Source organism: Triturus cristatus, chromosome 1_2 (genome assembly GCF_964204655.1).
Source record: "Triturus cristatus chromosome 1_2, aTriCri1.1, whole genome shotgun sequence".
Lineage (NCBI taxonomy): Eukaryota > Metazoa > Chordata > Amphibia > Caudata > Salamandridae > Triturus > Triturus cristatus.
The window spans coordinates 763817536-763844765 of NC_140580.1; the positions used below are offsets into that span (position 1 = coordinate 763817536).

Below are 27230 nucleotides of genomic sequence, written 5' to 3' on the forward strand. Positions count from 1 at the left end.
ATTCATAACTCCCACTATAGCCATTGGTTTGTACTGTGTTAATACCCATAAATGCTTCTGTTTATTTTCATGAATTAGGCACTGCAACCCAGAAGATAGTGGATGAGGTTATGTCCTGTCAAGAAAGAGTTAGACTCAGCTTAAAGATTGCAAGCCAGCATCATGGCATTGACTCACACTAACCTCTTTTAGGCAGCAGTCATTATCAACTATCTACTCTAATCTCTTTTTCTATGTCCTACACAGTGCGCTTCTTATAAATGAGACAGTGCATGCTCTGTGTGCTCTTTTTATTCCGTGGGTTGGTAGCTTAGTTGTAGTTATGGTTCTGGGCTGGAGTCTCCTGTCCGTTCCTGGGCCAGCTTCATGTCCAGTTCCCGGAGCTGGCTCAGGAAGCCCTTATTAGGGTAGATGGGACGCTTGGCCAACACAGTCTCCAGGGCCTCGACAAGGTTCATGTCTGCATAGATCATCAGGAAGGCGAGAACCAGGGTGGGTGCACGGCTGATACCCATGGCACAGTGCACTAACACCTTACCTGCAGAAATACCAGAAAGACTGATCAGATCAGGGAGAGATGCATGAAGGGGACTGGAGCAATGAGCAAATAGGCACAGTTAAAGACAGAGTGGGGCAAGGAATATAGAAACTGGGACATTGTGACAGCCAAGAATAGGAAGGATTGATATAAAAAAGGCAAGAGAAGGAAGAGACGAGGGTGGTAGACAACCAAGACTAAACCTAGGAGAGATGGAAAGGGCAACAAGGCAAAGAAAGAATGGATACCTCAGTGAGAGGGAGAGCAATAATGCAGCAAAAGGTGCAGGGAGAGAACTGACACCATACTAAAGAGAAGTTAAGGTCAAGTGGAGAGAAGGAATAGGAAAGCCAAGCAGTAGAGAGGCAATCCCGACCTCATCTAGGAGTGCTAGACAGAGAGTCAAGAATGGTGCAAATGGGAGGAAGGAGATAAACCGAAAGAGGGAGAAGCATGGGGAAAGCTGAAAATGGAGAATGAGGGTGGAGATAAATGGAAGCAAAAGCATGAATGGAAGAGAAAGGAGCATGGAGATTTGGAGGAGCAGAAGGGATAAGGAAAAAAGCAAAGACGAGCACAAATAATGGATTTGCTATGCATAAATAAGAAGAGAAGGCCGATGTGCAAGTAAGAAGTACGGGAAAGGTAAGGTGGTCGTGGGAGGCTCAAGGAGAAAAGGGTATAGGATGGTTAAATATGGGCGGGAGGAGATTGAAAATGGGGGGAAACTGTGGGAACAGCGTGAAGATGGGGTTGATGGTCAAGGACAGAACACAGACCAGTGAGAAATGGGGAGGGGGGGAGAGCAAGAACAGAAGGGAAAGGAGTGGGGTAAGGAGGGATATGTCTTAATGGTCTGGGACAAAGGCAAGTCATTGTAGGAAAACCAGAAGCAGATGGAATTCTGGAAGAACTGGAATAAGTGGAATCACAGGAGAGAGTGAGAATAAGGACTCTTGGGATGGAGCAAGTAAAAGAGAGCTTGCTTGGGACAGTAAGGCTAAATGGGTGGTGGGGAGTAAGACTAAAAGAAAAGGTGTCCAGGAAGAGAATCAAAAGAATGCTTTAAGCAAAGGAAACGAGTAAGAGAGATTGAGTTTCTCAGAAGTCACAGTTTATGAACCAACATTCATTCAGTCCTTGATCATTCTCTTTGGAAGATTACTCAGACCGGGAGGTACTTCTACACCTCCTCTTGTGGCAGAGATCACTCAGACCACAAATTTGATACTAAGATTATAGAGTTCCTGCCATCTCTTTTTTGATTGGAATAGACCACAGGTTTCTATTTTCCTATTCATAAACAAAACACCTGGCAGCGTCATACTTTGAACTCCAGTTCGGTCAAATTACCAACATATCAGTGGTTTTGGAGAGAGAACAGCAAAATGTCAAAACAGTAGACAGCCTAAACATTAACTTGGTAAGTAGCCAGGATGACCAGGTATGCTCAGTTTTCCCACCAAATGTCATATCCACCTGCTAATTGGTTACCCCTACAGCAAGACATCAAACCCCACTTGGAAAACCAGGCCTGCTGAGAATCAATTAGCCCTCCCGCCTCACAGTCAATTCCTCCAATGAACATTCATCCCTCAAACCAAACAATCAGTCATCCAGCTGAAAGCTAACTTAATCTGCAAAATATATATATTTTTGTGCATATTTATATAGCGCAAACTCGACCCAAAGCGCTTTACATGAGCTCCAGTTACGTTACACAAGGACACATTCATTTTTGGTAGGCACGGGGAGATTATGTGATTTGCCCGGAATCACAGGATATGGAGTCGGCCCGAGGCTCGAACCTTGGTTTCCCTGCTCCAATATCGGCAGTCTAGGGTGGGCCTTGAAAGTTAATGAATGGTCCGCCCCCCGCGGCGCCACATTACATAAATAAGTTTGCTGTCTTTCAGCGCAGCGGCAGTGCGTTTACTGTAACTTTTTACATAATCCCGGGCCGCACCCGCACCGATTTGCAATCGCATGCGCATCGCATGGAAGGCGGGGTGGGCCTTGAAAGTGAATGGAATGGCCCGCGGCGCCACATTATAAATACGTTTGTTGTTCCGGCCTCACCGGCAGCTCATTTTTATAATCCCGGGCCGAGTCGCACCCGGCCGCACTGATTCGCATCGCATGGAAGGCGGGGTGGGCATTGAAAGTTAATCCATCGCCTCGGGTGGACATAGCATGCATGGATGCCATTGCCAACTAAACAAAATAATATATTTCCTGGCTTCCAGTCCAGCCCCGGGCCAGCCGAGAGCTTCATAGGCCGGCCAATGCGGCCATCAAGCATAGGTGCGTTAGCTTGAAATTGAATTTACTGTTTTAATATATACAACGCCTGAGATTTTATGGGTGCATGTTTTTTTTCTTTTATGTAGCGCTGGCATTAGTGGATTCATAGCGCTTGAGTGTCCTATAATACAGGTTTAGTTCACCAGCCTCAAAGCGCTGGTAAAAGAGAGCCGTGGTTTATCAAGTCAGGAACAATGATGGCTATTGTGACCAGATAGTGATTTCTCCTGTATCAGTCTGAGGGGGGGGGGCGAGGTTCCACATTCACCAACCATTACGCTTATGTCTGACAAAAAAAACGTGGTCAAATCCAGACTGCTCATGGTTTCATGAGTTCACAATCCACTAGAATTGGGGGTCCATTTATTTATGCTCATTTGGCGCCCGACTCCTCCTTAGTGTTCTAAAATGTTCCCCAGGCCAGTGTAACCACGCTTAGCGCCAGACACTAACTGTTTCCCCTGTGTGCCGCTTAACCACTGCACTGATGACATGTGGGTTAGACGGTGACCATTGTTGTCCCAGAGAAAGGAGCCAACACACACAGTCATTCCCAATCCTCAAAAGTGCTGCTCGGTTCCCCTCGATAGCAGTAAGGAAGTGGAACATACTACTGTACATATGTGTGCTATGTTTTCATCAGCACAGTCCTCCTTTGCAATATTCTATGTGTGCGTGCCCCCCTAAGGTGTTACCCTATTTGAAGAATTTGTATATAAATAGTTAAAAACAGCATGCGCCGCAATCATAAACTCATTTGCATGTGCAAGTCCTGTATCTCGAAGTCTGTTATGAAGCTCTGTGGTTATACGGAATAAGCAGCTACCTATGTTACATGGCATCCCTTTATTAATGTAATAACTGCACTTTCACCATTGTTTTATTAACTTTCCTGCTTTCTCAAATTTGCTTGAAAAAGCACCATTTGTCCACTCTTTATAAAAACTTTTCTTAGAGGGAGAACCCCCCCCAAAACCCCCGTAGGTTGTTTCAGCTCGCTCGCTACGCTCGCTCGCTGGGGTGCAGTATGACAAGATTTTTATGCCTCACCACTTTCGAATGCCACCAGCCGCCACTGTCTAGCCGTGAGACCACATCCTCTCCCCCACTATGCACCGATTTGGAGAAGTGCTCAGCACCGTCCCCTGCCGAAGGTCCAGCCCTCACACCGGAAATCTCAGAGCCTTTAGAGATGCTGCTGCCTTGGCTACCCCTCTGAATCCTCGCACTCATTGCAGCACTGCGGCCGCTCAGCAAAAATGTTTGTTTTTGAAAACAAACTCCCAAAGCCCGAGTTTGTCTTTGGAATTCAAAAAGCTAATAGCACTGACAATCTGGGGTTTTTCTCCAAAGATGTGGGGGTCATTATGTTTTATTATTTTCTGTTGAGGAACAGCAAAAAAAGTATGTCAGAGCAAGTATGTTCTAGGTGGAGCTGTCAGTCAAAGGTTCCTGCTAGTGGAGCCAGCAGGGGCCACCGCCGGCAGAAATTTGACAGTTCGCCTGACTCTAAATTGAGTAGATAAGCTGACATTTTAGTTACCAGGGTAGACGGCCATGTTTGTGGCAGAGTACTCAGTCTACTAAACTCCAAATAAGCTAGTTAATGCTCAGCCTTCCAAGGGCCAGGTGCCTGTGTTTTGTGAGGCAGGGCACTTGTAGACCGTCTCTGATGCATGAGGTCTGATTAGACCGTAATTTCTTGCCCCCTTCGTGTAGGTACCACTGAGCTTTATTAACAAACTGACAGACGTTGTGTGAAGATATTGATGGAGATTGTCGTATGGTAGATGGTACCTTCAGCCAGTCAGCACAGATGGGCAGTTTTAATGATATTGGTGTGGCCTGTCTCCTCTACTTATTGTTGCCAGCAGTGGGTACTTCGTTTTTGTTCAAGTCAGTGGTTTATTCTGATAAGGATGCCCCAAACAATGAAGAATATTACAGAGTCAAACGGCTGCTTCGTCAGCTATGGACAGCTTGCTTTCCTATAGGCTGAGACGGGAGATCTCTAGTACTGAATCATGTTTTTCTGTGCCCATCATGAACATCCCATCCTCCTGAGCTTAATAGTTTTAATTAAAATCCTCAAAAATTCTTTCAAAAGAGAAGAAAAAGGACGTCTGAAGGTCAAACCAACCCTTTGCAGCAAGCCTGGTATGGAGGAAATGGCCAACGCTCTCCTTAGTACAGGTCCTTCATGCGGGAAAAACCCTACGGTCCCTTGACACTGCATCATCTGGGCCAGAGTCAAAGGCCTCGCCTGTAGAAGCAGGCACCTGTCTCCCAAATGACCCAAAGCCTTATATGACATCTTGAGCCAAGTCTACCTTTTTTATCAACTTCACATTTCATGCTGTAAAGTATAGGCGAATATATGTAATAGGAAAACCAAACTTCATGTACCAGAATGCAAAATGATGTTTGTATAAAGTTGAGGCTTGGTTGATTGAAAGTCTTGACTAGGACCTGGAGCTACTTGGCAGCTAAGAGATTACATAGAGAACATGTGGTAATCTCTGAATATTCTATAGGACCTTACTGGTTGTTTCTTCCTCTCAGGCTTCTGATTGGTCATGTGGTAGCTTATCTATTGAGGGGGATTTGCTCATGGTCTTTTCTGAACACTGATAGAAAGGACTGGTTCCTAGGAATTGTACGAATAAACGTATTTCATTCATTACTTGGATGACGTGTTCAGTTGTGAAACACAGTGTTAACCGAGGGTACCAACTAGTTGTGGCTTTTTCAAAACAATCATGTATCATGAAGGAAGATGCCAAATCTAGTGATCCTCAGCAAGAGTTTGTGAATTCACGTGTTTGACTGAGGAGGAAACACGCATGTCACTCGGACCCGTGAAAAAATGGGCGAAGTGTACTGTAATAATTAACAAGTTCATGAAAAACTTGGAGAAGAAATAAAAAAAGGCCTTCCAACAGATCTCTCTTCCTCTTGTCTGCAGCTAGGAATATTCGGCCTACATTAATGGCTTTTCATCACAGTGTATACAAAGAAAGAGAGAGAGACACACTTTCAAAGGCGGCAGCAGACAGCATCATGTCGGCTGCCACGGAGTATACCCACTGACTTGAACACCTGCCTAAGTACATTGGCACATGCCCATGTCTCAGTGGGATTACAGTTCAGGAAACAGGAAAGTGGTAACCTCCTTAGAACAGGTGGCATCTCAAATATCTTCCATTGGTACTATGGTGTGGATCGAATATCCACCAATGACTTCATGCCACTTGACAATATATTGTTCCAAATGTCAGGTCAATTCTGATTTCTTGGCACTCTTTGCCAAGAGCCTTGTAGGACTCCCAGGCATACATATGTCAATCAGAGCCTTATTCTCGATCTCAGGTGCCCTGGGACTTTGGCCCCTTGAAACATCTATGCCTAAGAAGCCCTCTATCTGTGATACTGACGTCACAGGAAGAATTATAGCCCCACAGATAAAAGGCGGTACCAAGACGCTATCAAATGTTACCATAAAGCTATACAGTCGACCCGAGTTGCCTTTCTCGCTAATGAGATAGCATCTAGTAACAACCCCTTGAAATGCATCTTTAAAATACTCAGTGATTTTAAAAGGAGGAAGGATCCGCCCACCTCAACTATTACATCTGAGCAACAATGTGAGGATCTAGCCTCCTATTTTGTTCAAAAAGTAGAAGCTATTTATAAATTCTTCCCTAACTGCCCTAGGGACCCGGTGAGCCCTCTAATATCAAAACCTAATACTACACTGGAAGTTATACCTTCCATCTCCCAGGAGGAGTTTCTCACCTTGAGCACCAAAGTCAAGTCAGGCTCCCCTCTTGACCACATGAGGCCGGCCCGATTCAGAGACTGCCTACCCATACTCCTTACACCTTTACGGCAGACTATCAATTCCTCCTTTAGCAAGGCAATGGTCCCTTTGGCTTGGAAGCAAGCCAAAGTGCTTCCTCTGCTAAAAAAAACGTCACTGAACCCCACCAAGCCTGAGAATGTTCGACCTATTTCTCTTCTGCCTTGGGTTGCTAAAGTTGCGGAGGCTCACGTCAACAATGTCCTTTCGGACTTTTTAAATAATAATAAGATCCTAGACCTTTCCCAGAATCGTTTTCAGTACCGAAACAGCGCTCTTAGCTGTAAGTGAACATCTGCGGACCATCCTGGATGAAGGTCAAATGGCTGCGCTCATATTGCTTGACCTGAGCGCCACGTTTGACACGGTCTCCCATCAAATCCTACTGCGCCGTCTAGAAGAAGCTGGGGTAAAAGACCTGGCACTGGATTGGTTTCGGTCTTTCCTGTCCGATAGATCATTTCAGGTCTGCGCCCCCCCTTTCGCTTCTTCCGTCCAGCTCATTAAGCAAGGGGTTCCTCAGGGCTCGGCTTTAAGTCCAGCTCTGTTCAACCTTTATGTCCAACCCCTGGCAGTAGTCGCGCGTGACCATGGTCTTACCATGGTCTCCTATGCGGATGATACCCAGATGGTGGTGGCTCTTTCGGATGATCATGCCAAAGATGCCAACCAGTTTCGGAATGGTCTTGAGGCGGTTGCAGGCTGGATGACGAAGAACTGTCTCCAGCTTAACGCCAGCAAATCAGAGGTGCTGCTGGTGGGGAAGGACAAGGGGCTCTGGAACACACAGTGGTGGCCTCTTTCTTTGGGCCTTGCCCCTACCCCATAGCAGGTGGTAAAGAACCTAGGGTTTTGGTTTGACTCTACTCTGGGTTTTCAAGATCACACCAAGAAAATCGCGGGCACCTGTTTTGGTCTTTTACAGGGTTTGAGGCCTATTCTAGGGTTTTTCAACTCAGCTACACGTCAACTAATCGTCCAGGCAACCATCTTATCTAGACTCGACTATGCTAACTCCCTGCTGTTAGTCGCCAATAAAGCAGAATTGAACCGCCTTCAACGTGTCCAGAATACAGCCGCGCGAGTCTTACTTGGACTTCCAAGAACGTGCTCCGGGTCGGGCGCCCTACGTCGCCTCCATTGGCTCCCTATTTCAAAAAGGATAGAATTTAAGACCTTATGTCTAGCTTTTAAAATGTTAAAACTTTCCACACCCGAGTTCTTTTTTTTTTTTTTAATTAATTTTTTTTTTTATTCATCATCACAAAAGAAAAACAATCCATACATTTCATTTTGCAGATCCATACAGCGGATTATAAAGCATATTCAGCAGAAATTACGGGGTAATATATACACATACACGGTATTAAATAAAAAGAAAATAAAAAAGATTAACTAAGGAAGGGGAGTAAAGGATAAAGTAGTCTTTACTATTTCAATCATTTTCAAGTCTTTCTTTCCACTCAGCTATTGGAGTCCATATCCGTATCCCCATTTGCTGTATCTTCCAACCTTTTTTATCATATAAAACTTTTTCTAATGCATATATCGCTAATAATCGTGCCATCCATTGTTGGAATGTTGGCGGGTTGGGGTCTTTCCACATCGCTGCGACACATATTCGGCATAGGGTCATTGCTATATAAATAAATTCGTAATGAGATACTTCTATATCATCCCTAGTTACTCCCAGTATCATAACTTCATTGGTTATATTTATTTTAATCCCAAGTGTATGAACCAAAAATTGCTCTATTGTATTCTTAAATAAATCCAGGGCGGGGCAGGCGGAGAACATATGGATGGTATCAGCCTGTGTTGCCCGACATCTAGGGCAGACCACTCCCGTTGTTCCCCCCCATTGAGCAATTCTATATGGTGTATAATATAACTCATACATTGTCTTATACTGCTGGGTTTGTAGAGTAGCGACTCTTAACACTGAATTTGATCATTTGATCGCTTTTTCAACCTCATTGCCGTTTAGGTTCAGCTTGTTATTCCATTTATCAATGAGTTTTCCACTGTCATCCTCCTTAAACTTGACCAATTCTCCATAAACCTGGGAGATTGAACACCCTTTATTATCCCTAAGGACTTCCATAATTTCTACTCTTTTATAGTTAGTAACCCCTCCCTGTTTCTTTAATAGAGCCGATCTTATCTGCAGATACTTAAAAAAATCCCTGCGATCTAGGTTATATAACTGCTGTGCTTGGTCAAATGTTATAAGACCCGTTATTCCCACCAAGTCTCCTATTATTTTTATCCCCTGCCTATCCCAACCTTTCATAACTGAGTCATGGAATACCGTTGATAACGACTGATTATTAAATAGCGGAGTATAATAATTTGTTCTCCCAATTTTCATTTTCTTCCTTACAGCCGACCATATTGACACTGCTGCGCCCACTATTTTGAACTTCACCTTCTTGTAATAGCTGCCTTCATTAAATGTAAGAAGCCATTTATTAGAACCCTTAATCAATAGCTCATATATGTCGGGAACTCTCTCCCCCACATTCCATCGATCCTCCATGTTTCCGCCCACTAACCCGCGGGTGTATTGTAGGACAGCTGCCCAATAATATGCCCTATAGTCGGGTGCCGCTAAACCCCCTCGCTCTCTCGGTAATGACAAGAATTTCAATGCACGCCGCGTTTTGCCTTTGGCCCAAATAAAATGATTTGTAAGTCCTTCAATTTCGCTGAGCCAGTTGTTATTGAATTTCAGCGGAATAGTTCGAAACAAGTATAGTATTTTAGGAAGAAAAATCATTTTTATTAGATTGCATCGTCCAATTGTAGTTAAATACAAATTATTTAGTCTATCTAAATCCCCCTTAGCCTTTTTGATTACCGGTACCAGGTTTATTTCCACTATCCTTGAAAGGTCAGAGGTTATTGTTATTCCTAGGTAAGTGGCTGAGTCTGTTATTCTTTTATCAACCATCCTTACCCTTTTATTAATTACTATTTGGGTTTTGCTCTCGTTTAATTCACACCCTGAGAGCGCCCCATAGACTATTGCCTCTCTTTCTATCTCTGGCAAGGCTATTACCGGGTCCACAGAGATAACAGCTAAGTCATCAGCATACCCTAAGATTTTTGTTTCATGTCCGTTCAGAACAACGGGCATGATGTTTCTATTTAGCTCTATCTTTCTTATAAATGCATCTATATAAAATGCAAAAAGTAATAGAGAGCATGGACACCCTTGTCTAGTACCCCGTCCAATTTTTATAGCCCCACTCTGCTCCCCCATGATCCTCAATCTTATTGTAGGATTCAAATATAAAGCTTTCAACGCCCCGATACAGACATCCCCTATGTTTGCTTTCTTTAGAGCCGCCCAGAGAAAGCCCCACGAGACCCTATCAAATGCTTTTTCTGCATCTAATAAAATTAGGGCCATAGGGTCTCGTGAAGCCGCTGTTCCGTCAAACAGTGCGCAGACTCTGCGAATGTGATCCGCTGTGCCCCTACCTGGGATAAACCCATGCTGACGGGGGGAGACGATTTTCCCAATAAACGAACTTAGACGATTAGCTAGCATTTTAGAATAGATCTTGGTGTCGCTATTCATCAAACTTATGGGCCTATATGACCCGGGGTCAGTTGAGATTTTATTCTTTTTAAGAAATACCACCATAGTTGCCTCTCGCCAAGACTCAGGAGGGATCGCCCCTCTTTGCGTATCGACCATTAATCGATAGAGATCCTCTTCTATACTAGGGAGGAATTTTTTATAAAATTCAAGTGGTATAAAGTCGGGGCCTACCGCTTTCCCGGCTGGTAAATCTTTAATTGCTCCTCTCAACTCTTCTAACGTAAAGTTGGAGTCCATAATCGCTCTGTCCACACTTGTTAGTTTCTCTACTTGGACACTCTCTAAATAGCTCTCAATTTCACCTTCTGCAACACCCGAGTTCTTATCTAATCTGCTTGTCCCATATGTTCCTGCCCGTCTGTTGCGCTCGACCGAGCAGATCCTGGCTACTGTCCCTCGAGTGAAACGATCCAGAGCAGGTGGCAGATCTTTCCGTTTTCTGGCCGCTAAGTTGTGGAACTCCCTCCCCCTGAAGATCCGTTGTTTAGACTGTCTGCTATTTTCCGAAAGGCTATTAAGACCTATCTTTTTCCCATGGCCTAACCTGACTCTACTTGGAAACTGCTGTTAGCGCCGGGACGCCCCTTGAAAGGGGCAGCTGCGCGCTCTACAAATGGTATAACATAACATAACATAACAGTCCTTGAGTCTATGTCTGATATCACCTTAGTCCTCATATTCATAAGCCATCCAGGGACTGCCACTCTCACTCTTCCTGGGAACTAAAGCAGTTCATGTACTGATGCGAAGTGCCTGACAATTGTGTTCAGATCCCCTGCAACAGTCTACAACAAACATGCTGCCAGAATCGTGCTGAGAAGTTGAAAAAGTACCATAATTGACACAGGGTTTTGGGATGTCCTCACTATTATTCCTGGCTATTGGAACTATAATCCAAGTACATAATATCACCCATTTGTAGTGATCTCTGAAGAACTTCCATCTCTATATTTCATCCTGAAATATGCCTTGGGGATCCCTATTTGTAATACCTTTAGACTCCCAAGATATCACAGAACTGTCATTCTATATAATGTAGTCTCCCTGCCGTGAAGAATACCCTAGGGTTCTTGCCTACTATACATTTAGTCTCAGTCCCTTTTGCCTATGTTAATCAATCTTCTAGGCATACACTGTGTCCTAGGGTTTATCTTATGTATTTTGTATTCCTGCTATGCAGCAGGTCCTAGGGGCCACTTTTTTCTATACACTCTGATCTCTCCAACTTGTCAACCAAATGGTACCAGGGACCCCACTTCACTTACCGCCAGGAGTGCTTAGACCGTGCTTGATAAACTTAGCCGCTGGGTAGAAGTAGGCATACATGTTAAATCTGCTTTCATCGAGAGCTTGCACCCCATAGTAGGCTATGTGCATGTCCTTGTAGAAGTAGGCTCCGGTGTTAACACTGTTGAGACCATCGGCTGCATTCAGGATGTGAGTGATGCCTAGGCGCTCCAGGTTTTCCTTGTCTGTTGCTGCATGTCTGTCAAAACAAAACAGCACACAAGATCAAGTCAACTGCCAGTATCAATATCCCACCTTTATTGATTCATCTGACGTTATCAAGGGTAAGGAGCTCTGTATGGTGGAGAGAAGCCATAAGAGCTACACATATGTACTCGTAATGTGATTGCACAGTTGAGTTATATTGTGCCACGACGAGATAAAACAGTATTGTTGATGGAGGGAGGAGGCTCTGTGATTGCTGGGGTATGCCATCTGTTGTTACCTATTGCACCTAATGCTACTGTTGTGACCTTGCAGATGAGCTGCAGATTTGTAAGTTGGTCCTGACTAATTATCTACTGGTACTGAATGATAAGCTCTATGATGACATATTGTCTTTTTTTTCTTACTATATGCACAAAACTTTAATAAACAGATCAAACAAAAAAAAATCAAGGGTAAGGAGCTCTGGAAATCTTTCAGGTCCTCCAAGAGCCAAGAAAATTATTGTATGCTATGATGCCTTTCATCCCAAAATTCCAATTAATAAGTGTGGGGGCACAAAGACAACTATGCATGCATTTTACTATTACTACAATACTTCATACCCATCCTCCTCATTACCTGGCAGCATATATTCTGCCGATTGCATACTGCTGCTGCAAGATACTCATCCCAGTCCATAGAGTCATTCACTGGATAGTCCCAGACTCCCTCACCCTATTAGGGACGTGCCACACACTTGCTCATTCCCAACAAACAACAAATTTGCATTTCTCACTGGCCATAGACCTCAAGTTACAGTTCTACTAGTTGCATAGGCAATTACAATAGAATACCTTCCATTAATGAGTGTGAAATAACTCTCAAAGTAAGCCTCCTCAGTCTTGAAAGACCCTACCGCTATTTTACCGGGGCACCAAGTATGAGGAGCCCATTTTTAATTAGCGATGCACCTGAAGGACACATTTCCAAATCGTCAGAGGCCCAATGGTTTCCTAAGCCCATCCTCATAAGACTAATGGAGCACCACACTCTAAATGTAGAAGCTTCTTTGAAGGATTTCAAATATGGTGTGAAACATTTCAAAATTCTAAGCTTGGCATTTTTGTGATGCAATGAACTGGTCAACTACAAGCATTAAGCTCAATATTGGTTTTAAAGAATTGGTAAAGTCTCTCAACACCATAGTCCTGGAAGCATGGTCGGATTAGAAACTGAAATCAGCCCTGTTAACCGGCTCGACCAGACCCCAAGGGGCAGAGGGGGGTTGCGAGTGGGAAGCACCACTTCTGCTGCCGCTTTTATTACAAGCAGCTGAGATTGCAGCACTGCTGCAAAACCGGCCACCTGTAAGAAAACCGACCCCCATGAGACCAAAACCGGCCCCCAACCTTCCGGCCCCTCGGGGAAATGCCCAGTGCATGCTACGGCCAATCCGGCCCTGCATGGAAGCAGAGCACTCGGCTCAAAGGGTGAAGGTCTTTTAACAAGAGGTCTTGAGCTTGACACAAAATGTTAAAGCACAGCCCACGTCTAATGCCAATCAAAACTTTGCATTACAAAGGATCCATGTTTGAGTAGGCCTACAATGACAGAAGAAGTTATGTTGCAACGATTTTTCACTTTCTTGAGTCCTAAATAAAAGGCGTTTTCCCATTTTTTGTGTACCACAAAACCTCATGTATTTAGCCCCTTGGATCAAAAGTGGCCCATCTGCTGGGAAATATATTGACAGAACTAAGACCTATGAAATGCAGGTATTTCTGTGCTAGAGCCAGTTACATGTCAGGAGTAAGAGGTATATGGTTCGCCATCCCCGAGGGCCCGGCAATTTTCTGGTTTAGTGGGTGAGCCTGTCTGAAACCTTCTATGTGGTAAGAAAAACACTACATGATAGGTAATTTTGAAGACTCCACAGTACAATTTGGGCCATTTCCTGTTGCAACCACTATGCCTACTCACGCAAGTGAGGTATAATTTTTATCAGGCGACCTGGGGGAAAGCTGGGTGGGAGGAAATTTGTGTCAGCCCAGTGATCCCACAACTTTCCCACACAGAAAAGTGAGGAAAATGTGATTTTTTTCAGCTACATTTGAGGTTTGCAGGGAATTCTGGGTAGGGAATTGTTGGGAGATCCACGCAAGCCATACCTCACTGGACTCCCCAGGGTGTCTAGTTTTCAGAAATGTGTGGGTTTTGTAGGTTTTCTTAGATGGCTGCTGAGCCCCGGGCAAAAAATCCAGATGCCCCCCCTTTCAAAGCCATGTCGTTTTGTGGTAGGTAATTTTGATGTCTCCACAATACGTTTTGGGCCCTTGCCTGTCGCAAGTACTGGACCCACCCACACGAGTGAGGTACCATTTTTATCGGGAGACTTCAGAGAATGCGGGGTGGGTGGAAGTTTGTGGTCCCACACAGATTCCAGAACTTTCCATCACAAAAATGTGGGGAAAATGTGTTTCTTTTTACAAAGTTTGAGGTTTTCAAGGGATTCTGGGTAACAGAACCTAGTGAGAGTCGCACAAGTCACCCCATCCTAGATTCCCCTTGGTGTCTAGTTTTCAAAAATGAATAGGTTTGCTAGGTTTCCCTATGTGGCGTCAGAGTTAGAGTTCAAAATCTACAGCTAGGCACTTTGCAAATAAAGGGTCAGTTTTCACTTTAAGATGTGGTGTGTCCACGTTGCATTTTGGACCGTTTCCTGTCACGGGCACTAGGCCTACCCACACAAGTGAGGTATAATTTTTATCGGAAGACTTCTGGGGAATGCGAGGTGGGTGGAATTCTGTGGATTCATGCAGATTCCAGAACTTTCCATCACATAAATGTGAGGAAAATATGTTGTTTTTTTTTACAAAGTTTGAGGTTTGCAAGGGATTCTGGATAACAGAACCTGGTGAGAACCAGACAAATCACCCCATCCTGGATTTCTCTGGGGGTCTCGTTTAAAAAAATGTATAGGTTTGCTAGGTTTCCCCTGGTGCCGGCAGAGCTAAGGTTCAAAATCTACAGGTAGGCACTTTGCAAAAAAAGGGTCAGTTTTCAGTGTAAAAATGTGGTCTGGCCATGTTGCATTTTGCGCCGTTTCCTTTCGCGGGCACCAGACTTACCCACACAAGTGAGGTATAATTTTTATCAAAAGACTTTGGGGAATGCTAGGTGGGTGAAATTTTGTGGATCCACGCAGATTCCAGAACTTTCCATCACAGAAATGCGAGGAAAATGCGTTTTATTTTTGACAAAGTTTGAGGTTTGAAAGGGATTCTGGGCAACAGAACCTAGTGAGAGCCACACAAGTCACCCCATCCTGGATCCCCCTGGGTGTCTAGTTTTAAAAAATGTATAGGTTTGCTAGGCTTCCCTATGTGGCGTCAGAGCTAGAGTTCAAAATCTTGAGCTATCACTTTGCAAAATAAGGGTCAGTTTTCACTGTAAAAATGTGGTGTGTCCATGTTGCATTTTGTGCCGTTTCCTGTCGCAGGCACTAGGCCTACCCACACAAGTGAGGTATCATTTTTATCGGAAGACTTTAGGAAATACAGGTGGGTGGAATTTTGTGGATCCACATAGATTCCAGAACTTTCCATCACAGAAATGCGAGGAAAATATGTTTTCTTTGACAAAGTTTGAGGTTTGCAAGGGATTCTGGGTAAGAGAACCTGGTGACAGCCACACAAGTCCCTCCATTCTGTATTCCCCTGGGTGTCTAGTTTTGAAAAATGTATAGGTTTGCTAGGTTTCCCTAGGTGCCAGCAGAGCTAGGGTTCAAAATCTACAGCTAGGCACTTTGCAAAAAAAGGGTCAGTTTTCACTGTTAAAATGTGGTGTGCCCTTGTTGCATTTTGCGCCGCTTCCTGTCACGGGCACCAGGCCTACTCAAACAAGTGAGGTATCACTGTTATTGGCAGACTTTGGGGAATCCAGGGTGGGTGGAAATTTGTGGATCTACGCAGATTCCAGAACTTTCCATCACAGAAATGTGAGGAAAATGTGTTTTCTTTTTACAAAGTTTGAGGTTTGCAAGGGATTCTGGGTAAGAGAACCTGGTGAGAGCCACACAAGTCACCCCATCCTGGATTTCCCTGTGTGCCTAGTTTTCAAAAATGTATAGGTTTGCTAGGTTTCCCTAGGTGCAGGCAGAGCTAGGTTTCAAAATCTACAGCTAGGCACTTTGCTAAAAAAGGGTCAGTTTTCACTGTCATAATGTGGTGTGTCCACGTTGCGTTTTGGGCTGTTTCCTGTCGCGGGCAGTAGGCCTGCCCACACAAGTGAGGTACTATTTTTCTTGGAAGACTTTGCGGAATGCGGGGTGGGTGGAATTCTGTGGATTCATGCAGATTTAAGAGCTTTCCATCACATAAATGTGAGGAAAATGTGTTTTTTTACAAAGTTTGAGGTTTGCAAGGGATTCTGGGTAACAGAACCTGGTGAGAGCCAGACAAATCAGCCCACCCTGGATTCCCCTGGGGATCTAGTTTTAAACATTTATAGGTTTGCTAGGTTTCCCTAGGTGCCGACAGAGCTAGGGTTCAAAATCTACAGCTAGGCACTTTGCAAAAAAAAGGGTCAGTTTTCGCTGTAAAAATGTTGTGTGCCCACGTTGCGTTTTGGGCTGTTTTCTTTCGTAAGCACCAGACCTACCCACACAAGTGAGGTACCATTTAAGTGGGAGACTTGGGGGAACACAGAATTGTAGACCAACTGTTCTTACCTATTGACTTTCGATGCCTTTCTGCCTTCCAAATGTAAGACAATGTGTAAAAAAGAAATCACTTTGAAAAATGTCCTGAAATTCACATGCTAGTATGGGAACCCACAATTTTGGAGATGTGCAATTAGCTACTGTTTCTAAATTCTATATTTTTCCCCATTTCAGAAATACATAGGTGTCCTTCATACCGATTTTTCACTGTTTATATTTTCCCAAATTAATTGCTATATACCTGGTACACAATAAAAAAACCATGCAAGACGCTGCTCAGTTATTGGCTCCGGGTTCGTCCGGTTCTTAGTGAGCCTACCAGTCCTATATATCCCCACAACCAGAAGGGTCCAACGGATGTAACGGTATATTGCTTTACAAAATCTGTCATACTTAGAAGAAGTTGCAGGTGAAAACTCATTTTCAATTTCTCCTATTTTCAACTGTTAGTTTCGATTAAAAAAAACCTTGAAGGATCTACACAAATGACCCCTTGCTGAATTCAGAATGTTGTTTACTTTTACGGAATGTATAGCTTTCCAGGATACATTATTGCTTTCATACCCATTTCTACCATTAACTGGAAGGAGGTTGAAAGCACAAAAAAATTGCAAAAATAGGCTATGTCCCAGTAAAATGCCAAAACTGTGCAAAAAATGTTGTTTTTCTGACAAAAGTCAGTCTGTTCCTGAAAGCTGGGAAGATGGTAATTTCAGCACCGCAAACCCTTTGTTGATACAATTTGCAGGGAAAAAAACAGACGCTTTCACCTTCAGCACTTTTTTTCAAATTATTCCCCCAAAAAACTAAATTTGTCTGTATTGTGGCTAATTACTGGGTCCCCTCCAAGGGAATCAACGATGTTGGAAGAAAAGAATGCACATTTGGCGTGGATACCTTATGTGGTCAAAAAGTTACAGGGGCCTAAGTTCAAACTACCCCAAATAGCCAAAAAAGGCTTAGCACAGGGGGGAGGCCTAGCAGCGAAGGGGTTAATATCTGTGTTTAATTCCTCGCTTAGGTGTGAGTTACTCATGTATTTTCAGAAGTGAATCATGCTTGCTCACTCTAAAACTATTTATGAATTACAAAACTCATAAGAATGTTTCGAATATGTCACATCTTTGCCAGAAACAGGACACAACTAATTATGATTTCTGTAGCAACAGTCAGCAGGTTTTGTTGTATTGGTGCGATTTTTTTAAGGCTATTAATTGAGTAAGTACTAAAATAATAGTCACTAGGCTAGAGACACAATATTTTTCACAATAGCAAATGTGCATTACATTAGTTGAGATAAACAATGAAATTCCCTGTTTCAATTCTTACAAACTAAAACAAGACTGTGATTCTCCAGACTTTACTTAGTTGGAATTCATCATTTTGAAAAAAGATCTAAATTATCCTAATCAATAATTACTAACGCCATTGACTTGCAATAAGCCTTGAAATAGTTATCATATTTATCATGGTGAAAACCTAAATTAAGTACATATTTACACTTGAGACAAGATGTAAGAAGTCATTTGGCAGTTTCAAAAGCCTGTTTTTTGCTGAATCACAAGGTTTGTGATCACTAAATGGCTTTTACAAATGTACTAAACCCCTTTTACAATTCGGTAACTGACATCCAATGACAAAATGGATTTACAAATGTATTACGAATCACAATTTGGAAGGGGGGCGTTTAGGCCGTCCCTTCCAAGTTCCGATTTCTAATGCTATGTACAACTGGCTTCCAATCGCAATTCAGTCACAAACCTACTCCTCAATGGAGGCAGTAACCCTTTCTCAAAGGGGAGGAGTCCCCGTTGGACTCTTCCCCTTTCTGAATGACATAAAAATTTGTATGTGAGTGGACAGAGGTTACGGGCATCACTGCAAACTCAAACCTTTTTTTCTTAAATGCAGTCATGCTTCCTTTTAGGAAAACGGGCTGCAATAAAAACTGTATTTAATTTACATCCCAGATATGGTTGTACGCTGACCCCTGCAGGCCACCATCCCTGTGAAGGCATCTAAATGGAGCAATATGTGACCTACCTCATTAAGCATTCCAAAAGGTCATTTTGCTAACCGACCAATTGATACATAGGTCGGTTCGCGAATTCTGATTTAATTCACAGAAAAGTTGGTGTATAGTTTCTAAACAGTTTTTGCATATGAAAGGTTAGTACATCTAGCCCACTATTCATAATAACTTCTGGCTAAGAGTTACATTCCTAAGGGTGAAATTTGTTCATTTAGTATTGGCAGTATTTGATCATCTAAGCAAATTTCATTACACTCTAATTGTCCAAGTATTATAACGCAGAAGGTTCTATTGTATTATTTACAAAATAATGAGCATTATTATTCATACCTCATTTTTAATGCTAATCATTCTTTTATATCATATTCAATAATTCAATTGATTGCATATTGTTGCTTTAGGTGGATTGCAGTCCACTGGAAAATAAAGAATCGTAAGATCTGTTATGTTAAAAAAAAGTTACTTTTTACAGTTGTCATTTGATTCCATAGATCAGTTGGTTTAACTCCAGGTGCATATAACTCACCGTGCATATGCAAAACATGTAAATGTCACGTTTGCATGCTGGAGTGTTACATATACATTCTGAATTGTGATACATATGTACTTTTTGTATTGTTTTTAAAGCTCAATGAAGCACAATTTTAGTGCAGCAAAACACACATTGGTTGTTTCAGTTTGAACAATTATAAAGAGAGATGGAAAAGATCAGCTCCTCCTACTTAATGGAGAATGTTTATGACTTTTTAAAGAATTTTTGTAAACATTTTTATTATTGTTGAATTAGATTGAAATAGATTTTTATATTAAAATATTTGCAAAATTGTTGGTCAATAATGAAAATGATGTTATTTGCTGCTCTCAGAAAAAACTCCCTACCTACAATTAGGGTCTCATTACGATGACGGTTGGACTTTCGTCCGACAGGCATCGTGGTGGTAGCAGGACCGTTTAACTAGCTGTCGACGGTCCCTCTACCCATATTAGGATGCAACCGCCTTCAAGACGGTCGCAATCTTTATATTTTGTATTGCGGCATGTGCTGCGGGCTGCAGCACACGCAGCAGTCCAAAATATACACTTTTTAAACATCCCTGCACTCTGTGGCAGGCACCATGCGGTGCCTTCCTCAGGGTGCAAGGATGTTTAGGGGGGCGCAATAGGTGCCCCCAGAACCTATAGTGGAGGACCAGGGGGAAGGGAGGCCAGCTAGGGGCCCCTAAAGTCACTTTCCGCCTGCCTATTCATGGCGGGCGGACCGCCATGAAATGGCAGGCGGAAAGGGACTTTGTAATCTCTACGGCGGTGCCTGAGCAGGCACCACCCATATTGTAGGAATTACAGTCCCTTTGACGGTCCGACAGGCTCCTTGAGCCCGTCTGATGTGTGGCGGATGGTCTCCCCGACCCTAGCCCACCATCCGGGGCAGGGGCAGATGGCGGTGGGACTGCCACCAATGAATGGCCTGACAGTGGCTGTCCCATCACTATCGTAATCAGGCCCTTTGTATCCTGGGGTACTATTATTATTAAATGTTGCATATTTGTTGGTTCATGGTCGTTGGCTTGGTTGATTTGAGTTATGACACAGGCGACTTTTGAACACTTTAGTGAATGCCTTTTATTCTCTTCAAATACCATGAATAGGAAAAAGATAGTTACAAATGATTAAAAGCTTTTAAATCTGTGTTTTCAGGGGCCTTATCATAGGCCAGACTGCTCAAGGGTGATGGTTGGAAATACTTGGTGCAAACAGCTTAAAATGTATTTGGATTTACTTTAGTTTATTTTTAGCAAATTTAAATCATGTAGTAAAAACACAGAAAATAATTGTGGAACAATCTGTTTACTTATGTAACTTATTTTGCACACAAAAAGTGAGCAACGTGACTTGAAAGTGAACCATTGATCTATTGGGTCAAATAGCACCTCCAATTTTTGACAACTTGGACATTAAGGTGCCGATTAGGATCCTGGAAAAAATTTCCCCAACCGAATTGAATCTGGACTTTTTTCCTTACAAATGGTAAAAGCGCCGTACAAACTGCCAATTACGATTCGTATGGGAAAAAGTCCCTACAAATCGCATTGGGAAAATTCCACCACACGTCCTCGGGTCGGGAAAAGTCTCCGACACGTCCCCGGACATTTTTACGTACAAATGGGAAAACTGAAGTCCCAATGCGCAATTACGATCCGTCCCATCCGTCCGATTGTACAACTGTATGGAAAAAAGACCGTCCGGAGCGAACTCCCATAGCAACCATGGAGATGTCCAAACAAGTGCCTGGTACGCGCCGTACTCCCCCCCGTCCCCCGTATGTTCGCGCCGTACCCCCAGCCCCCCCCGCGGATGGGCGCGCCGTACCCCCAGCCCCCCGTATGTATGGAGCGTACCCCCACCCCCATATGTACGGAGCGTACCCCCCAGCCCCCCGTATGTACGGAGCGTACCCCCACCCCCACCCCATATGTACGGAGCGTACCCCCCAGCCCCCCGTATGTACGGAGCGTACCCCCACCCCCACCCCATATGTACGGAGCGTACCCCCCAGCCCCCCGTATGTACGGAGCGTACCCCCACCCCCGTATGTACGGAGCGTACCCCCACCCCCCCGTATGTACGGAGCGTACCCCCACCCCCACCCCATATGTACGGAGCGTACCCCCCAGCCCCCCGTATGTACGGAGCGTACCCCCACCCCCATATGTACGGAGCGTACCCCCCAGCCCCCCGTATGTACGGAGCGTACCCCCACCCCCACCCCCATATGTACGGTGCGGACCCCCAGCGCGTAGCGCTGGGGGTCCACACCGTACATACGGGGGTGGGGGTACGCTCCGTACATACGGGGGGCTGGGGGGTACGGGGGTACGCTCCGTACATACGGGGGGTACGGGGGTACGCTCCGTACATATGGGGGGCTGGGGGGTACGCTCCGTACATACGGGGGGCGGGGGGGGTACGGCGCGTACCGGGCCCCCTAATCAGCTCGCATCGCTGCGTACTTAGCTTTTCCGGCACTTTTTAGGTGCCGTAAAAATTTTCCCATCCGGACTGCAGTCGGTGCGAATCGTAATTGCTGGTACGTAAAAACATGCCTAACTCCGTCCGGACGTCACGTCCGCGGTGTCCCAGATCACATTTGTATGTATTTTTCTGTCGGTTGGTCTTTTTTCCGAATCGTACGGGAATGGTGTTTCCGAACGAATCGTAATTGCATGTTTGTAAAGTTTTACAACCCGGTACGAGTCGGACGGAGAAAAAGCTCCGACCCACGGTTTGTACCGGGTTTTTCCAGGATCGTAATCGGCCCCTAAATATTATATTGGTTTTTTATTTTCAGAATACTATGAGTAGGCTGAAATCCTCTTAAAACCAATGTTGATGATAACTGAGCATTACCTCGACAATTGAATAGCTGATAATGAAATAATTAACATTGAAAATCAGGTAAGGATAACAATGTAATTGATGATTTTGTTAAAAAATAAATACAAAATAATTTTTTGGATAGCGTTTTGAGAATTAGGGTATTGCGAAATGTGTTTCGCTGATAGCACACTGCAGATATTAAATGTGCAATATACTAATGTCACTCTCAACAGCATTTGTCAGAACCAAAAACTATTAGGCATTGAAAGGGAAAATGTTTAATGTACTGAGGTGTTTACTTGATTAAAGCAAGGAATGTATCACCACTTTTTACATGTCAGGAGAGTTAGAAAATATTGATTAAGATTTAGTTCATATTTTCAAAATTATAGTTTCTTTTTTGTAATGTGTGGGGTATAGCAGTTTTGTTTTGTTTCGTAAGAAATAAAACTAGGAATTTTGAACCAGATGTACTATTTACTGGTAGCAAAGACTAGTCGCAAAGCCCAAACCCATCATTTTGCATCGCCCACTGATTCACCAACACCCATCACTTCAGAGTTTGTCTGTCACAGCCAAAGAATGGTGCTTATCTTACTCATCTCCCAGGTAGAGGTTTTGCCAGATCTGGTCCTCCTGGTTGGGATAGCCTCCTTTTGACTGGAGGATCCTCAGGAGTTCGTAGATCGGGGGAGTCACGTAAGAGTCCGAGCGCCTCATGTGGAATGCTGAGTAGTTCACATAGGAATTCAAAGAGTTTCTTTTGAAAAACTGATGTTTCAGAGATTCATGAGAAGGCTCGTAGTAGGGAGGAATCCGGTGGGTACGTGGAGCAGTTTGGTAGAAACTACTGTAGGGTTTGTGGTGCTTCCAGTTTCCGGGCGGTGATTGTGGCGGGTACTTTCTTGCACTCTGTTGTGGGCTCGTATCTGAACCATCCCTGGAGCCTATCTGGCGTCTGCTCTCCTTCATGAACGTCAGTTCTTCCACACTGGGGTTTCTAGTGTGGGCGAAGCTCATTGCCTGAAGAGTAATAGTTGCATATTGTTATTGTAAACTCAAACCTTGTCTCAGCAATTATAGCAGGATTTTTAAGATTACTTTTTCTAGACCCAACACAAAGCTACTATTGAACCCCATCTCTAACGTCACTGTCCTCCATTCAAGGCACAGATTGTTACCTTTCTAACTATTCTACCTCTCCAATGCCTGCATTTTGTTCCTGTTTGCTGCATCTACTTCTCCTCTGTGCCCCTAAGAATACTGTATCTCTAAGGTTCTCTCTTGGCCACTTGACCTTTTTCGTGCACATTTGCTGTACTACAATATGTTCTTCCTCCCTCTGTGGTTGTGATGGCTTCCATCTGTGTTCGCCCACTTAAAATGCATCATCGCTCATTATTCCTTACTACTTAAAACATTAGATAGCTCATGTCATCAGGGAAACTCTGTTCTTTAACAACTTAATGCATTCTGTGAAAATTGCAGCCTAAGTTTATCAGTGAACCAGTTTGTCTAAACCGCTAGAGCACAATAACATGGTACAATCAAAAAGAGGAATGGAATAAAGTTTCACTGAAAATATGGAGTGATCTGGTGCCCTTAACCAAGAGAGAGGGACATGATAACTAATTTGTGGCTTATCCTGATGTAGAATTTCCCACCATCTTGGAGAAAGATTGAGGTTTTGCTACAGGGACCCACATGAGAAGAATACAAAAAATCTTACCCATCCCTGTTTAGTAGTACTTGTCCTAACAATTGCATGCACTTATAGACTCTATTTGGGAACCTGTGGTGGGTGAGGAAGTGTCCTTGAATCATAAATGTCTTTATAGCAGAAGGATGGTCAGTTTTTTCAAGGTTCTGTCAGTTCTTTCTCTTTGTGTGGGTAAACCTGGACCCTGGATACCAATATAGGTTCTCAATGTCAAGAAAAGCAGGGAATCATCAGGATTGGTGGACCTGGCAAACCTCGTCAGACATCACGCTATATGATTGTGCGTACAGGATCGAGTGCAGAGGAGGTACTGATGAAGAGCTTCGGGGTGTGGGGGTAGGTGGGGGTGCAGAGGAGGGCAAATGTAAATAAGTTACACATGGAGCGTGAAAGGGTGAAAGAAGATTTGAGGAAGACTAAGGACCTCCTTACTAATAGGGAGAAGGCATCTGAGATATGGGTACAGTGAATAGTGGCTTGTTGGATCTTCAAAGAATACAATATGTCCCTGACTTACTCATTTGCATTTGGATCTGAAAGTGCAGTACCAGGTGTGGAATTATTTCCTACGGTGAAACCCCGAAATGTAGTAGAAGATCACCACATTGTGCATCTATAGTGGATCAGAGTTAACAAGAGGAACAAAGAGTCATTTATGGCCCAGAACAGCCCACTCATTTTAATACTGTATTATACTATTTTTTTAATAATATTTAAAGCTTTCCATCATCCTCATTTCTCAAAATTTCTAAACTCCAATATAAGTCCACAGGAGGGTGAGAATATGTATTTGATCATTTCCACCAAAGCTTCCATTCTAAAATATAGATTTGAGAGGTCAGCTGGCATGGGCAAAACCACAACACTCATGGACCACATGGTCTATTCTGGGTCTCAAAGGAGCCACTGACAAGACAACCAGTCGTCCCTCCGTAAACCAGAGCTATCCACTTTCCCTCTACCTCCATCTACCTAAGGCTGCTTCTCTACCTTAGGTCTCACACCAACACATTGAAGCTTCACCTTTCCTAGAATTACCAACTTAAAATTAGGGGGTGCTGGAAATGCTGCTCACAGTCTTCCCAGGTTTCTGTATCACTCCCAGAGCATAGTTGCATCCCTGAGCTCATAGGCTCAACAACGCAACAAGGAGTCAATAACAAAAGGAGGGAGGGAGCACGCTGCCGACATACCAGCACACAATTCGCCCTAGTTGTTGTTGCTCTCTACTGAAGAAGGACAAATATCCTGAAATATATGTCTAGAAATACTCAGCACTGGCTGCAATAACAATGGTGAACACTAAAGATGTTCATGCACTCCATTTACCACAATGCATCTGGGCAAATTGTGTTTTGGTATGCCAGACAGTATGCTCCCTCTAACAGATAGACTTTTACTCTTTGAAATTAGACAACTACAAGCACATATGCTTCAGCTTTAGTGCTTATTGACCAACATTCCTTATCAAGCCCATCAAGCCCCCCTTACTATGCGAGGCATGTTTTTCCATTCAGCTAGTAGGAAGAGAAATAACAGTCATAATCACCAAACTATGACCTGGAGGCACACCATTAACTCGTGCTCTTTTCAATTGGATACATTGAAAAGCTTCTCTTTTAAACAAATTCTTCAAAATTGACAACTAGAAACCCATTTCTCAAAGCTCAACTTGTTAATCCCTCTCCCAGTCACAATGGCCTCTTTCTACCATTCCATTCAGAGGTTGCCCTGAAACGCACAACAAAAGATGTAACCCTAGTACTCTTCTGAAGTATCCCGCTACTAGGCTAGAAGTACAACAAGATTCAGAAGGACTTGAGTGATACAATATCCACCCTTCTCCAGACTCTTATCTTACATTTGAAATGCACTAGTGATTCAGCCTGCCAATAGCGGCTCATATAGGGCGTGATGCGGGCGGTGGGGTGGGGGGTAGCAAGCACGGAGATAGAACGGACCAGAGGAACGTAATAATTACTTTCCTCTGTTCCATCCTGTGTCCATGTTTGCTACCCCCCTACCCTGCCCCTCCCCGCCCCACCCTACCGCCCAACAGCACGCCCTATACGAGCTGCTACTGCAGCCTGCTATGAGATTCCGATAACCAAGGCTATATGGTGATGGTAAAGACAACAACATCCTTTTCACGTTTGACATGCTGATTAAAACACATCTTATTATTCATATATTTTAGAATGAAGGATAAAAACATGATACAGATGACAATGTGTCTAGTGCATTGGCCAGTGACTGAGATCTAAAAGTAGTTGAGAATGTGGTAGTTAACAGGTAGTTGTTTGAAAGACCTCCCTTCTCTGCTGCAGAATGCAACAAATGCATGTTTATATTGTGAAAGAAGAGAATAAATGATGATTTATTTAAGCTAGCTCTTATCAAATCTATTTAGAATAGCTTTTGTTGTTGATCATACACAATATAACTGATTTGGTTTAGGCATACAGACAAGGCATTAGCTTGTCAGATAAATTAGCTGTAAACATAGGGTATCTTCATAGGATTGTGACTCTTAAATTAATAAGGCTGACAAAGGAAACTGTCACAGGTAAATTCAGTGTTCTCAAAAGTGGCAATTATTGTTTTAGATTTGGTAGACACTTAACATCTTTTTAAACTTCCTGCTTCATACCCATTATAAAAAGGAGGTTTCACATCTCATATAAAACTTATGTGCTTTATCAGACTTATTTGTCTAAACAGCTATCTGAATCTCCCCTTCTCCACCTGTGGGTCCACACATCTTTTATAATCACCCGCTCATATACACTATTGATCCAGAAATTCTTACCCAGAGAAACCCTTAATAATATTTTACATGATAGTCTCTGGAAAAATGCACAGCTCTTGAAATACTAGAATGGAGTCCAGGAATAACAATAAAACATTAAAACAATGAAAAGTCTTACGTTTTATCGAAAAACATGTATGTGAGCAAGAAATGAAATGTCTGTACTGTAATGGATCACACAACAAAAGAAATTAACTCAACCGTCCTTCTTAACTCTAATTGAGAATTATATCAGAAGAAAGAAAGCACAATTTCTCAAGAAACAGAAATCTTATGATAACAACAGAATGCGTCCTCCCTGACATAGAACAATATTCCCAAAATCAAATTTCTTGTATGTTACTATGAGTACCAATCAAACTGCCAGAGGGATTCCACCTGAAAACCAAAAGAGAGGCTAGTCGCACTTAGTGTGGCAACCCTATTTACAACTACCCATCTAAACTACATGTGCTAGAACGATATTTGGATGCCAGATCTCAACCATATTCAGAGCATGTGCGGCGCTCCCAATTAGTAAACACTGTTTTTCATAAAAGTAATGAAAAAACTACAAAATCACAGGTATCACAGGAGGAGCCATAGCTACTCACAATCTATCTTCAAACAATCAATCTAGTAGGCTATTCATGAAATGGGGAAAGTATTACTCACGATGCCTTGTCATAACGTCTGGTTCTCATTGATGTGATGTACCTCTGGGATCATGTTGAGCTGCCAGACTCTGTTAACAGTGCCCACAGGAACCCATGGTTTTATAAAAGAATCTGCTCTCTTGCCCCACTATTTGCTCCTCTCCCACAATCTCCTGAAGATTCAGTCCTTGGGA

The 27230-nt window shown here is 43.3% G+C and overlaps 1 protein-coding gene across 2 annotated transcripts; it reads right to left on the minus strand.

Moving 5' to 3' along the window:
• Window positions 1-273: 273 nt before the first annotated feature.
• LOC146867981 (dual specificity phosphatase 29-like) lies at window positions 274-27230 on the minus strand. 2 transcript variants are annotated; one of them, XM_085615149.1, is made up of 5 exons: window positions 27056-27230; window positions 24110-24205; window positions 22471-22895; window positions 11577-11797; window positions 274-538 (listed from the first exon to the last, which is right to left on the minus strand). In XM_085615149.1, the coding sequence occupies exons 3-5, from the start codon at window positions 22890-22892 to the stop codon at window positions 321-323; spliced, it is 861 nt and encodes a 286-aa protein (XP_085471275.1). In that variant the 5' UTR covers window positions 22893-22895; window positions 24110-24205; window positions 27056-27230; the 3' UTR covers window positions 274-320. The 2 variants fall into 2 exon arrangements, with proteins under 2 accessions (XP_085471275.1, XP_085471274.1); XM_085615148.1 differs by lacking the exon at window positions 24110-24205.

What these genes read in the sequence shown, in the direction of transcription:
- LOC146867981 (XM_085615148.1), bottom strand. Translation starts at nt 22,892, where the DNA reads ATGAGCTTCGCCCACACTAGAAACCCCAGTGTGGAAGAACTGACGTTC. An exon ending in AACCTCTACCTGGGAGATGA is followed by an intron (nt 11,798 to 22,470) that starts GTAAGATAAGCA and finishes TTGTTTTGACAG; the next exon opens with ACATGCAGCAACAGACAAGG. An exon ending in CGGTCTAAGCACTCCTGGCG is followed by an intron (nt 539 to 11,576) that starts GTAAGTGAAGTG and finishes GTATTTCTGCAG; the next exon opens with GTAAGGTGTTAGTGCACTGT.